Source organism: Neltuma alba, unplaced genomic scaffold, assembly GCF_004799145.2.
Source record: "Neltuma alba isolate B1F8T4 unplaced genomic scaffold, ASM479914v2 tig00012148_pilon, whole genome shotgun sequence".
Lineage (NCBI taxonomy): Eukaryota > Viridiplantae > Streptophyta > Magnoliopsida > Fabales > Fabaceae > Neltuma > Neltuma alba.
Genome location: NW_021636697.1, coordinates 379,221 through 394,272, shown reverse-complemented (window position 1 = coordinate 394,272; position 15,052 = coordinate 379,221). Strand labels below are relative to the sequence as shown.

Genomic DNA, 15,052 nt, shown 5'->3' with positions numbered 1-15,052 from the left:
AATCATCAGGATCACTCCCCAAATCCAGAATGAGCCTCTCAAGTCTCCGTAGTAACCCTCATCTTCTTCATCTTTTTCTCCTGTTCACCGCCGGTTTCTTCGATTTGAGAGTCGCACACGACTACCAAGATGCATTATCGAAGGCCATACTGTTCTTCGAGGGCCAGCGCTCTGGGGTGCTGCCTCAGGACCAGAGGACGAGCTGGCGGGGCAATTCGGGTCTGAGTGACGGCTGGACCTACAACACGGACCTTACCGGCGGCTACTATGACGCCGGAGACAACATCAAGTTCGGCTTTCCAATGGCCTTCACCACCACAATGCTGGCGTGGAGCGTGATCGAATTTGGGGATAACATGCCTCCCAGTGAGCTCAGAAACGCCCTGGTCGCCATTCGCTGGGCCACCGATTATTTGCTCAAGACTGTTTCTCAGCCAAATCGCATTTTTGTCCAGGTAATCAAAATCCATTTTTAGAGGCAGATTGTTCTGTTAAAAGAATATAGGTTCGATTTCTTCTGCAATGATACTGACACTCTCTCCGTGCTTAGATTAGTTTCTTGTGCTAATTTGCTTTGATCTTTTGTATTTTCCTCTCATTTTCACTGTCACTTCGCATGGACTTTTTCTCCATAACAGATAAAAGGATCGGTGAGGAAGAGTGGGAGGCTGGTAGCCAGGGCGTTTTAATTGAGAAGAAATTAAATTATAATTTTAAAATTCTTATATCAGTATATCATGGCCCATTCTTTCATATAGTAATTATTGTTATCTTTTTATAGTTAAAAATAACTAAAAGAATGTAGTTATTCAAAATATTTACTCTGTTTTATTTTCAAAAATTAAATTGAAGTGCTTAAATAATATTTAAACGATTTATTGTCCATACAATTAAAGTATTTAAAATTCCGTTTAAAGTTTCTTGTGATTTTTCCTAAATTGACAGGAACATGTTTTATTGTTAGAGAACACAATAATAATAGAATAAGAAGGAATATATATATTTTGAATATTTCAATTGACATAACTATTGGAGAACATGGACGAGGACAGTTTGGGGAATGGAGGATATAGGATTAGATTCATGGATGCTTGGCTCAGCTAATCCTTAGAGATGGGGTCCTGCGGGCTGGGGCCTGCCCAGTGGCTTTACTCATAGTCCACTCCTTTGTCGTGTATTGTAATTTGTGATCGAAAAAATAAATTATCGTTGATTTATTATAAATTAAGTTTATAAAATTTAACATACTAATTTTACAAAATTGGGGCCTGCCCAGTGCTCCCGCTTTACTCATAGTCCACTCCTTTGTCGTGTATTGTAATTTGTGATCGAAAAAAAATTATCGTTGATTTATTATAAATTAAGTTTTTAAAATTTAACATACTAATTTTACAAAATTAACATTTTCTGTTTAATTTTATGCAAGTAAAATGCTACTTCATGTATATCAAAATATTCAGAATATTATTTCCAGAATACTCCTCCCCGGTCCTTAATATAAGGCCCATTTAACTAATTTGATTAGATTAAGGAAGTTAGGTAAGTTAGTTAATTATAAGAAAAGTGACACATTTTTCCTAAAACACCATAATCATCTTTTTTAATACCTCCTCCCCTCTTCTACTTGATTATGGTTGAGGGAATATATATAGGGGTAATTTAGAGAAATTGATAAATATGAGAAATGAGTCTTATATTTAGGACCAAAACCAACTCAAGAATTGGGTTCTATATTAAGGACCAGAGGAGTATTTTTTAAGAAAAGAAACTCACATTGATAAGAATTACTATTCGTTTCTCATCAACTACGCAAACTCTTTGCTCGCCGATCAATTAATCGAATGAAAGCAGTTCTCGGTATGAGAAGATGGTCCATCCCATATTGTTCATCATTATTACCCACTTTGTCCTCAAAATTCGTGAACTTCGCACTTTTAGGCATCTCGTATCGTCCTGCCTAAATCTGCTAACTAATAGAATCCCATTAATCAACTCAACTCACCCATTTAATTAGTTTGGTTATTTTTTATCATCACTAGCAACCATCATTACACACAGAGTGCATTGATTTGAAAATTTCTACCTTGGTGTGTTGGTAGAATAATAAAAGACCTGAGACATGACACTGCCAGAACCGCTTACGCCGTTGATGCACCGCAACCCGGCCTCCGACGTAGCTGGTGAAACTGCGGCAGCACTGGCAGCTTCTTCCATTGCATTCCGGTCATCGGACCCGGGATATTCCGATACATTGCTCAGAAATGCAGTGAAGGCCTTCCAATATGCAGATAACTACAGAGGTGCCTACAGTGACAATGCTAACATTAAGGGTGGTGCCTGCCCTTATTATTGTGACTTTGACGGCTATCAGGTAATCTGACCGTGACTCTCTCCATTATTAATTGCTTTTCCCTTTTGCACACAAGAAAATTGCAGTCTCGAGGATAACGGCTTATGTCAGGGGACCGTGAAAACGATGTCATTACTCCCACACATACATGATTATATTTTCTTTCATTAGTGATAGTAAACCAGTTTGATTTTAGAGATTTCTTTCACTGATTTGCATGTGTTTCATTTTTTGCTAAGTATTTCACAAGTGAAAATTTAAACATATATTAGACCAATCTAAGATAAGCTATACTTAATATTAATAATAAAAAAATAAATATAGTTTGAATTCACAAGTGCCAGTGTGACTTGCATGTGAATAAACCACACAAATTGGAACATGATTTTTATTGTATGAACTCGCAAGATGCTTTTTTAACTGGTTGACATTAGCGGTTGATGCATATATATGTTTTCCGATGATAAAAGCTGGGGATGAGATGGAGTATTGAGGAATTAAACCCCTGATTTGGATTACTAGAATATACATATATTCTCTAATTCATGCATGACATCAGCACTTTATTGATTGATCATATATATATACTTTAACAATAGATTGGAACATATGTAGATCTCAAGAATCTTTGGGATACTGTCAGGCTCAGGCATGTGACTGTGAGCAATCACCATCAAACTGATTAAAAAGAAGAGAGACAGGTTCCTAGTGTTTGTAACAACTAAATCCGGCGACTTTTATAGTTGGAAAAACTAACTTAGAAAATAGATAGGTCGATTCATATAGGTACAGCATACACATAAGATATCACTTTATTATTGATTATTGATTATTGATTATTGATTCAAAACATGAAAAGGACGAGTTGTTGTGGGGAGCGGCATGGCTAAGGAGGGCCACACAGGACGATAGTTTTCTGAATTACATACAGAGCAATGGGAAAACCCTTGGTGCTGATGACAACATCAATGAATTTGGTTGGGACAACAAGCACGCTGGCCTTAATGTTCTTGTCTCTAAGGTATTCACCCAGTTCTTCTCCCTTCTCTATACCCCATGCTCTCATAACCCCAAACCACACATTTCCAATAGTTCCACAGAAGTTTGATTCTGTCACCAAATTGTATGCACGTTATGGAACCTCCGCAAACATCATTTTTGAAACAGAACAAGTTTAATGAGCTAATACAACTCACACATACACAGATTTAAGAATCATAAACACTGACACACTCTTGTTACAGCTTCTTTACAATATTTTGGAACTTGATCAGAATACAAACAACATATACCCATTAAATTTTTCGTTTTTAGTTGTGAAGGGATGACTAGATTCATTCTCTGTTTTTTGATACAAACAAATTTATTCTCTTTTTAGGAAGTGATAGAAGGGAATATGTACTCTTTGGAGTCCTACAAGGCATCAGCGGAGAGCTTCTTGTGCACACTGATCCCAGAATCATCAAGCTCCCACATCGAATACACTCCAGGTGGCCTCGTATACCGTCCAGGTGGCAGCAATTTACAGCATGCTACTTCCATCTCTTTCCTCCAACTCGTCTACTCTAATTACCTCTCTCGCACCTCCCAGTCGCTCAACTGTGGAAATCTCAACGTTGGCCCTCAAACCCTTCGTCTTCAAGCTAAAAGACAAGTCGATTACATCCTGGGAAATAACCCCATGGGATTATCCTACATGGTTGGATATAGCAATAACTACCCTCAACGTATTCACCATCGTGGCTCCTCTTTACCTTCTATTAAGGACCATCCTCAGTTCATTGCCTGTAAAGAAGGTTCCATTTACTATAATTCTTCCAACTCTAACCCTAATATTCTTGTGGGAGCCATTGTTGGAGGACCAGGGGAAGATGATGTCTACGTGGATGATCGGGCTGATTTTAAGAGGTCTGAACCTACCACGTACATTAATGCACCGTTTGTTGGGGTGTTAGCTTACTTTGTTGCCAACCCTAGTTAACTAAAACATTAATCCTTGGTTAGTATATTATAACTGCACAGGTCAAGGTTTTTTTTTTGGGGGGGGTAAGTGACTAAGTGTAATATATATATATATATATATATATATATATATATAGAGGCAAAATTAAAATGTCTCTCGTCTTGAGAAGATACAAGAGGGAAGAGGCTTGACTGTGTTTGATTCCTCGAATTATTGTATTGTTGAATATTTGAATTTTTGAAGTCTCACAGCTGGAGGTTAAGTGGTTTTAACCTAAATGAAAAGTGTTCCCAAAAAAAAAAAAAAACTCCACGCTTCATGGGAATTTATTAGTTCACCATTTCCGCAAAACATTTCGTGTATCAATCATAAGGTCATTAATTACTTTGTTTTAAAGTTAACTGCTATTGATTGCCAATGGCCAAAAAAAACCGTATACAATAACCCCCAAAAAAAAAAACTGCAACTCAAATTTCTAAAGATCCCTTTCCCGGCAAACACTCCAGAGTATCTCATAAATGTATCAGTTTAATATATCAGTTTAATATAAATAAATAAATTACAAAAACCATCTTCATTCACTCCATTAACTATTCATGGCTAGTCCATTGCAGTGCTTCCCGTTTAGGAGGGTACTTCCAAACTTCATGGAAAAGTATTCCTAGTTTGTCAAAAAAAGACAACTCGATACATATAATCTATAAATAAATATGTCATGAAGTTTTTAGGATATACTTTTCTGCCTTATTTATAAGACACTTTCAGTATGTTTCACACAGATCAAAGAAAACCTTAAATTTCATTAACTCTCATTTAAAATTTAATGACTTTTCAACTTTATTCCTATTTAATATACATCATATCTCATATAAACAAAGTCAACACAATAATAAATGACGGGTAAAATTATACATCCATACAAAAAATTTCTTTCAGTGCCCTATAAATAGGAAAATACCCTCTCTCTCTACCCTATAAATAGGACTAGAGCAGTAAGTACTTGATTTTTTTTTTGGCCATCATAAGAGTACTCGAATTTTATAAACATTGTAAGTAGAGAAAAGTTAATGAAAACAACGGATGAAATTGGCACAATTAAATAATGTAATTAAGGACACTTATGGAAATGTGGAACGAAGTTATGGGTCTCAATGGCACGTGAATAATCTTGGAGGTTCTACCCGTGAAAAGGGAGAATACAGCAAATACAAGAAAGTCTGTGCAGTCCGTGATCTTCTTTCCACTTGCTTTCTCCGCAGGGTGGATCGTTTTATTAATTTTATACTCATTAAAGAAACTTAAAATATTGCTATTTATTTATTAAGATTATGTTCTTGGCAGAGTGGATAAGTGTAAGTTTTTTTAACATAAATTTCTGTGAGTTTTTAGGTACAAGGATTTGTCTTGTATAATGGCGTTGTCTCAAAAGCGTCCAATTTCACATGTAGAGCTGAAGAGCACCTTACAGAAACAAGTACTGACATAACCCAACAAAAGGGCATTAATTTGTCCAAATTCCAAATCAAATGCATCGGTACTTTAATTTAATTTCCAGCTTATTTTATGCGTGATCAAGCATTAATAAACCCCTTTAGCTCTTAATCATAGCGCAAGCACATGACATTAGTGAACAAATTAAACAAAAACGTACAAACTATCATTAGATGTCTTCATTAACTTTCTGTCACTCTAGTATTTGTTGCTATTTTAAACCAGATTTCAGAGTAGTTCATACCAATACAGATCATTTTAATTTATCTTTGAAAGGAATAACGAACAAAAGATTATGAAGGCAAATACATGCATTAATATGTGAATAGAATAAATTTAATTTAAATAAATTAAACATTTATGTTCGAGAGATATTACAAATGAGTTGTAAAAAAGAAGTTTGTTTATGAATAAATCTCACGAATTATATATTTCCCTGAAATCTGTACAGATAATTTTTTTTTTTGGTTCTGAAGTAGGTACAGGTATTGTGATTGAGAAGGAGGAAAGAAAATCCTAACACAAATGTGAAAATAAGCACAAGAGGAGAGGGAGGCCTAATTAGTAATTAGGCTTTGATTAAAAAAATTGGAAGTGGTTGGAGAGAGGCCAAATAAGAACAAGTGGAGTATAACTGGAACTGGCAACAACTTTCTCTGTTGTGCAATAACCACTGTATGATTAAATACATTTAATGTTTAAAAAAGAGATGGGGAGAAAGTAGTAATTGGATTGATGAAGAGCAGCACCGTTCTGGTACACGGGAATAGGGTAGTTAGTTTTGTTGGTTGAGGTTGTATTAATTGGTCGCCCTTTTGGGTGGCCTCTCCTATCTTTAGGGTCCCCTACCCCAAACTTGGATTCATTCAGACACACAAAATTAACCAGAAGCTTTTCTGCTGCACTTATTTAATTCAACGGAGCCTTAATTAATTGCTCCGCTCTGGCTGACCCCTGCCTCATCCTTTTTTCTGCATTTCGGTGAACCATTTATGTCCATGGCGGTGAATAATAGCACTTTTTTTTTTTTTTTGGGAAACAGCTTAATCCGAAAAGACCTAGAACCCTTCATCAAAATCCACCCCAGTCCCTGGTGGAGGTTAATCAAGGATGCCAAAAAACATCCTCCATTCTATGGGAGGTTTTGGATAAATAATCAACTAATCCTATCTCTTCCCTATTGACATGCTACCTCCAGTTCTTAATATAAGACCCTGTTTGATTTTTATTTGGTCCTAAATATAAGACCTCAATCCACTTTTCTCTCATATTATTCATTTTTTTTTCCAAAGTAGCCCTTCTAACAATAATAGTTCTAGTCAATACACTTGATTAGCAAGGATATTTTAGGAAAGAAAACACCTATTTAGGACAAATAACTAACTCAACTACTTACTTCCTTAATCTCTTCAAATTAGTCAATTGGCTCTTATAATTAGGACCGGAGGTAGTATCTAATACTGACCTGCCAGTCTCTATGAACCAGTAACCTAGCCTCATCAATCAAATCTGTAAAAGGATGTTTATGATTGCATCCCTTGTGATCAGATTAATAGCATCTATACAATCAGACTTTACAACAATTTTCCTCAGGTCTCTAGTCCTGTCCAGCAAATATTTAAGCCATACAACATTCTAAAAATTTCGGCAATGGCCGAAGGCACTGAAATAGTCTTACATTGAAAACCACATATCCAATTCCCCTCTTCGTTTCGAAGAACACCTTCGCACGCACTGCTCCCATCTTGAAGAACCGACCCATCCACCTCCAAATAAGTGCAGTTTACATCATTATTCCCTCCCTTCACGGCTACTTGGCCACCGTTATTGTAAAAGTTACAATTTCCTGTTAACTCTTTATCCATAATTGCTCTGAAGAAGTCGTTATTGGCACTCAGCAGTTGTCCTGCATTTGTTGGGTCAAAAGGTCCCTCACATCTTGAGACCCAAATGTCCCGGCAAATGTAGCCAAATAAAAAGCTCCAGTGCAGTTTTTTTTTTTTTTTGGAACTTTGCCAGCTTCCCGTGCCTCTGAAATTTGACGACTCTTTTTTTTTAATACACAGGTATCTTCTTATTAAAGACAATTTTATTTGAGGTGCTGTTGGATACTAAATGTGAGTATCTCTCTTAGTGAAGATTTGAATATTGATTTATAATGTCGTGATGGATTAATTTTTTTATTATACTTGACTCTTATTAGTAATCTGACAAAAAAAATGGAATCCAAAAACACTAAGGCCCATATTCTGATTGATATAACAAGGGAGAGAAGTTGGGCTTTTGGATAAGAAAAGTACATAAAAGCATATAGCATCCCATTTGATTGGATGATTCTGAATATATGGGCCAGTGCCAGATAACCATTCGAGGCCTAAGCTCTTTCTGCAAAGAACAAGAAATCAATCTACCTTAATCCAACAACACGTCCAAAGCCTGAACGCAAAACAAATAACCCATCCTGGGATTAATTTCCTTCACTTGTATGAATTTTGAGTGATCTCGAACTTGCCTTTTATGGATCAATCTGCCTTAATTCATAATAACTTGAAGGACTATCACATACCCAAAATAAGCCCGTAAATCTGTGACATCCCAAGTCCATATGATTATCATACTCTTAAATGTTTATTTCAATGCGGGCTTTATGATATAGTAATGCACGCTCATACTCAAACTGATGCAATATTTTAATTTTTTTTTTTCTCTGGGGATGACGCAAGTGGCTACAAGCCTCTTAGCTTCTATTAACGTTTAGGTGTACCCCAGCAACATCACATCATCGTGCAAATAACGCAAATATGCTAGAGGATCTGCCACTCTGAAAACAAGGTTCAAAAGCTTGCTTATTCTTTAGCATGCTTCTGATTCCTTGAGCAGTTAAGTCTCAAGGAATAGTACTTTGAGTTCTCCCACCCTTTTCTAACGCATTATTACCAGAAATAGAATAACCAGATTCCATCACTAACCTCTTCATCATCCCCATATTCTCTTATCAGATATCTTATCATGTCAAATGTCAATTCAAGCGTCTATTGAAGAGAGGCTGAGGAACCAGAGGGTTCTAAATGGTTGGTTAGGTTAGGCAAGGGTTATGGAACGGTGGATTTGGAGTCTCCCTTGCCCCAACTCTTCTGGAATCTTGTTTAACCACTGGTTCTTCATTCACTACATGCCGCAGGAACTTGCTCATGAACTGGCCTTGCTGCTTGCAACTTGGGCTCAATGATTTCAAATTGGCACCTTCTTGTCCTGTATTTTACATTTGAGGGTGACTTAACATTCGATTTCTATCTTGAGGGAGCTTGTTTCTGCAGGCCACTAATATTCATCAAAGATCTTTAGCTACATTCAATTTATTCAGCATATATCGGAATAATTCAATTAAACTACATATATAAATGTGATAGATACGTCTTCTTATAACTCAGCTCATCCAACATAGAAGAAGCGACTTATACGTAAGCCAGAGATAATTCTCAGGCCACTGAATTTAATTTAAAAAAGGAAAAAAAAAAGGAAAAAATGAGAGCCCTCCGGCGTATATGGCAGGGGAAGAAAGAAAAATCGCATGGTGGTGCTATGAGATGGCATGCTATTAACCGTAGAGAAGGAGGGCTCAATCCCACCAAATCCTGCAATTAAACCACAACCAATAATCACTGGGAAGCGGACAGGAAAAGGGTTAGGCATTTCATAACCTCATACTTACTTTCCGAATAAAAGACACTAATTTGGACTCTTTCTTGTGCATGCTAACCATTTGTCTGCACCCGTAACACAAGAAAGCAAAATATCCCAATTTTCTCCTCGATTTTCAAGAATTTTCTCAGGCTTGTTTTACGAGGTGAGGATAAAACCATCCATTTCAACCACGTATGCAGGGTGCGAAGTGCCAAGTCAGCAGAAAATTATCATCCACATGTCATAGGAGGATAGGTTAGCTCACAGCAGCCTCAAATGAGACATCACTTAGGAAGTATAAGTACAAGAGAGGAGGGGGTGCATGTGGTAAGGAAGCGCATAGCAGTGGAGGGGTGGAGATAAGATTACAGTGAAGAGAAGAGAAGAGAAGAACAAACAATGGCCTCTGCTTCTGCTTCTCTGCTCAAGTCATCCCCTGTTCTTGACAAGTCTGAGTGGGTTAAGGGACAATCCCTTCGCCAATCTTCTGTGTCTCTTGTAAGATGCAGCCCCACCACCTCCGTCCCCCTCACTGTCAGAGCTGGTGCCTATCAAGATGAGCTTGTCAAAACCGCGGTACGTTGTCTTCATAAGACAGCTTGCTTTACTTCTTGGAATTCTGCTTTTGAGTTTGAGACATGCCATTTTGATGAAGTTTAGGTTCAATTATGCGTTTCACGTTGTTGATGTTGTGGTTTTCTGAAATTTTCCCACCAAGCAATTTTCACGAAAACTTTAACCTTTTTTCTTTTTCTTTTTTTTTCCCCGTGTTCATGTATGAAGCTCTGTTCTAACTATCCGTATATACCCACTATGCAATGGACTTCACATGGTCGAAGAAATGTTCACCTGAATTATCTTTCCTTTCTTTGTGCTTTCTTGATGCAATTTCAACTATCGTTATATATATGCTCACTACGCAAGGACTTTTCACATTTTCGATGTTACTTTTGACTTGACGAAGTTCAGTTAGACTATTCATATATAACCACTAAGAAGTTGGCTTCACTAGGTTGATGTTATGTTCCGCTGCTTATCTTTGTTTACCGACTAAGCAATGGATTTTACGTGGTCGGTGGAAGGCTTCACAAAAATTGTTGTCCTTTCTCTCGTTCATTTGATGAAACACGGTTCCAGTTATCCTAACTCACCCACTAGGCAATGAATTCCATGGTGCCTATATTGAATCTCACAAAACTTTTCTCCCCTTTTCTGTGTTTCGTGAAGTTCAGTTTCTGTTATACTTTTTTGCCCACTAAACAATTGATTTCACATGGTTGATGTTACGTTTCACTGAAATTTGTCTCCTCTCAGTATATTTTCTGGCTGAGGTTGAGTTCCAGTCATCCTCATTTACCCATTAAGTAATGGACTTCACGTTGTCAATGTAATGTTTCACTGATTTCCCCTCCTTCTCTGTGTTGTGTTTTGCTTGTGTGGATACAGAAAACAATTGCCTCACCAGGGCGTGGTATTTTGGCCATGGATGAGTCAAATGCTACCTGTGGGAAGCGTTTGGCCTCCATTGGGCTAGAGAACACTGAGGCTAACCGCCAGGCATACCGTACCTTGCTCGTATCAGCTCCTGGGCTCGGTCAGTACATCTCTGGTGCCATTCTCTTTGAGGAAACCCTCTACCAATCCACTGTTGACGGCAAGAAGATAATTGATGTTCTTGCTGCGCAAAACATCGTTCCCGGTATCAAGGTTGACAAGGTAAGTTGTTTAGAATAATGAAATACCTTTTCCTTTTAAGGATGAAGCCTTTTTTGGTACATGACAGGGCAGATGTTTCCGTTTGAGAATTTCTGTTAACTTGTCGCACTCTTAGCCACGCTGCCCACCGAGTGGCTTTAAGCTGCTCCCTTTAATTGACTGATTTAAGCCTTTGAAATATATGAATATACCTTTCCTTCATTACTTCAAGTAGCTTCGTGCGATTTCACATTTTATTGTGCCTTAACCAATATTTCGGCAACATTTACCAGGAATTTTCTTCATTTCTTATCAATATGATATGTGTATGGGCGTTTTAGTTTAATTTTAATACAGTTTGATATATGTTAGGCATCCTCCCAGATAAGAGTATTTTGTATAACGGATCTGAAGCTATTTCATGCTCCATAAACAGAAGTTATATGCTAGATTTATTGAAAATAACACGTAGTTATGTGCGTTTTAACTTGAGCATATTATTGGTCGATGAGTGAAAAAAATCTCAAAGACTCAAAATGTTTGCAAGCAGGAATCTCATGCAATAAAATGATTATATCCGATCTATTGTTCACTCCTTAGGTACAAACCTGCATGTAGAAACATATACAGCCTCTTTAGCTTGTTTCAACGCAAAATCTCTGGGATGTTTAACGTAAACATATTAATAAATTGTATATCAATGAGAACAATAGGGTTTGGTTCCCTTGGCTGGTTCCAACGACGAATCATGGTGCCAAGGTCTGGATGGTCTTGCCTCTCGCTCAGCTGCATACTACCAGCAAGGTGCCCGTTTCGCCAAATGGTTAGAGCCTCTGCCTGAATCCTAATGTTTAGCAGAAGAATTTGAATGTCATTCTCATTTTTGCTTCACTTCAACCAAACATAACTGCTATTCAATCAATATTTCAGGCGTACCGTCGTTAGCATCCCCAACGGTCCCTCTGCTCTGGCTGTAAAGGAAGCAGCCTGGGGTCTGGCTCGCTATGCTGCCATTTCTCAGGTGAGAAAACCATTCAAATTATTTAAGAAACAACCAACAATTGAAACAGGTGGTTGTACGTGGAAGTGGATTCTTCATGTTTGGTTTTCTGCTTATGTCCTTTTTCCTTTTAAAGGGGTAGACTATCTTGGACTTGTAAAGAGATCGGTCTACTTGAAGTCATTATAATTTCTTGCTCTTTTTAAATTTAAGAGATTTCTATCCTGCTATTCAATGACTCTTCTTTCTTGATGATGTTTTTCCGGCTACCAAAAGATACTTATCAGGTACTTGTATTATATCATTCCTGATAAGAACTCATTGAATTGTTCAGGACAATGGTTTGGTCCCAATTGTGGAGCCTGAGATCTTGCTTGATGGTGAGCATGGCATTGAAAGGACTTTCGAAGTTGCTCAGAAGGTTTGGGCCGAGGTTTTCTTCTACCTTGCTGAGAACAATGTCATGTTTGAGGGTATTCTACTCAAGCCTAGCATGGTTACCCCTGGAGCTGAGAGCAAAGAGAAGGCCACTCCTGAGCAAGTTGCTGCATACACCCTCAAGCTCCTTCACAGGAGAATTCCCCCTGCTGTGCCTGGAATTATGGTAAGCACCGAATACATACCCGAGTAAATTCATATTTATGGGTTTTAAATACAAATGGTGTACACTGAGTTGTTTTGTGATCATGTACTAATGAAAGCTGTTTGGTGGCCATGCAGTTTTTGTCTGGAGGGCAATCTGAGGTTGAAGCAACCTTGAACTTGAATGCAATGAACCAATCTCCAAACCCATGGCACGTGTCATTCTCATATGCAAGAGCCCTCCAAAACACATGCTTGAAGACATGGGGAGGCCGCCCAGAGAATGTGAAGGCAGCCCAAGAGACTCTCCTTATCCGTGCCAAGGCAAACTCACTTGCTCAGCTTGGCAAGTACACTGGTGAAGGTGAATCTGAGGAGGCCAAGAAGGGAATGTTCGTCAAGGGATACGTCTACTAAGCTGCTTTTGTAATTGAATGGTATGGATGATAATTTCCAAGAATAGATGAAGATGGCGATGGAGGATCAAAGGCTAATTTGTTTAAAATGTGTGTAATGCACTTGGAGACTATTTTTGTTCTTCATCACATGTACCTCTAAAAACTTTGTTGTTAATGAGTTAGGAATCCAGTACTTGGATGGGCATCATCTTAATACTAAAACTTGCTTCAGTTCCCAGTTTCCGCATTCAGTGCCTAAGCCATTATTTATATGCACTTGTGGGGAATAGGGATGGTGGTGGCCCCAGTATTCAAGGTTTCATCTGCTCTGGTGAAGACCAATCAGACAAACAAGGATGTGACTATTTTTATTGTAAGACTACAGCTTGGAATCTCGTAAATCTATAACTGGAACAAAGGGATAAATGAGATATCTCACAAACCACAGATGTTACTGAAAACACAGTAAAATGCAAAGGATCTAATCTTGTTCAGTGAACGATTTCAACTTGAACAAAGCGTTGAACTAAATTCGTTAGGTTTAGTAATTTTGTGGGTGTGCATAGTTAATTAACGAGAATATTCACTCTCAAGCAATTAATCATGCTGCAATATTTAGTTTAAAACAGATAGGGTCCTATTTTTATGCGTGTTGGTGGTCAATGGTTCATATCACGATCTGACTATAATAGGAAAATAGTAGGAGATAGTAATAATTAATAATATACATTAATATTATTACACTGTGAGTGTTATATGTGTGTATTATAACACTTAGATTAGCCCTAACAGTCAAAGGCATCTGTGACAGCTCTCTCACTACCATTTTCTATTCATGATAACACTAAGGAATAATGTAACTTAAAAATCCCTGGCAAAAAAAGATGCAACTTAAAAATCCACTCCTCTCAATTTTATGTAATCAGTCAAACATCTATAAGATATTTATCAAGTGCGCATGCTATTATTAAATGTGTTCATAATGAGTAGATAATTTAGGTAAACATAAAGATGTTACCCAACTATATCCTCGAAATCCTACAAATACCGACCATGCGTTTTTCCTAAACGATTGTTTCTTACATAGAAAACGATCATTATCCTAGATTTTAGCTTATGTGGCTCAAGAGTGTGTCCTTACTCCAAATCAAGTATCAATCTCGTGCCATTGTTTCTCAGATGCTCCCTCCGATTTTTATTATAAACTCCAAATAATTAATCCACAGTGATAAAAGAGGTAGGGTTGCAGAGACAGCCTATTCTTTCTTATCAGAGCTTGAAGTCTAAGACGGATTCCAATCTACAAAAAAGAGTTGTCTACTGTACAAGAAAAAAGGAAAGGGTGGCAGAACGCTTCAACTTGGCCACTAAAAAAGGCGGATAAAGAACAATTAGTTAAAAACAATAAATAGGTTACAAATATACTTTTTCAAATATGTCCTTATAAAAAATAAGAAAAAAGAATAAAAGAGAATATATAGAGCAATACGATAAAAGAGAAATAACTAAGACCAACATTCAAAAAAAAATGAATGAAATGCTAAAACAAACTGAAATTAAAACTTACAAAATAGATCACACACATACTCAAATTTAAAACTTATAAATAGGACTGAGTGGGAGTATAACTCACTTTCGAGTAATTTCAGCTTCTCTAGCTCACCCACCAGCCAAAACAATGAGAAAGGTTTGTAACTTTCAACAAGAAGAAAATTTATGACATAATAAATGTCAGCCTTCTGTTGTTTAAGCAGGATTTGGGTTTAGTCCTGGACAATATCATCCTTCTTATTTTATCAGCAAGTGTTTAGAAACATCTTGCGACGGCCATTCTTTTGGAAGGAAACAAATACGGAAGAGTATAAAAGAGGGATGGGAAAAATTACAAT

General features: G+C 37.3%; 1 protein-coding gene and 1 pseudogene across 1 annotated transcript; both read left to right on the top strand.

Moving 5' to 3' along the window:
- Positions 1-4,567, top strand: LOC114723640 (endoglucanase 24-like; annotated as a pseudogene).
- A 5,232-nt stretch (positions 4,568-9,799) lies between these two features.
- On the top strand, positions 9,800-13,406 carry LOC114723638 (fructose-bisphosphate aldolase 1, chloroplastic). The gene is made up of 6 exons (XM_028909841.1): positions 9,800-10,064; positions 10,935-11,204; positions 11,897-12,006; positions 12,114-12,204; positions 12,518-12,787; positions 12,904-13,406. The coding sequence occupies exons 1-6, from the start codon at positions 9,888-9,890 to the stop codon at positions 13,180-13,182; spliced, it is 1,197 nt and encodes a 398-aa protein (XP_028765674.1). The 5' UTR covers positions 9,800-9,887; the 3' UTR covers positions 13,183-13,406.
- The last annotated feature ends 1,646 nt before the right edge of the window (positions 13,407-15,052 follow it).

Excerpts from the sequence above, each read along its gene's own strand:
- LOC114723638 (XM_028909841.1), top strand. The coding sequence starts at position 9,888 with ATGGCCTCTGCTTCTGCTTCTCTGCTCAAGTCATCCCCTGTTCTTGAC. Across the intron at positions 10,065-10,934 it reads ATGAGCTTGTCAAAACCGCG|AAAACAATTGCCTCACCAGG; the intron begins GTACGTTGTCTT and ends GTGTGGATACAG. Across the intron at positions 12,788-12,903 it reads CTGCTGTGCCTGGAATTATG|TTTTTGTCTGGAGGGCAATC; the intron begins GTAAGCACCGAA and ends GTGGCCATGCAG.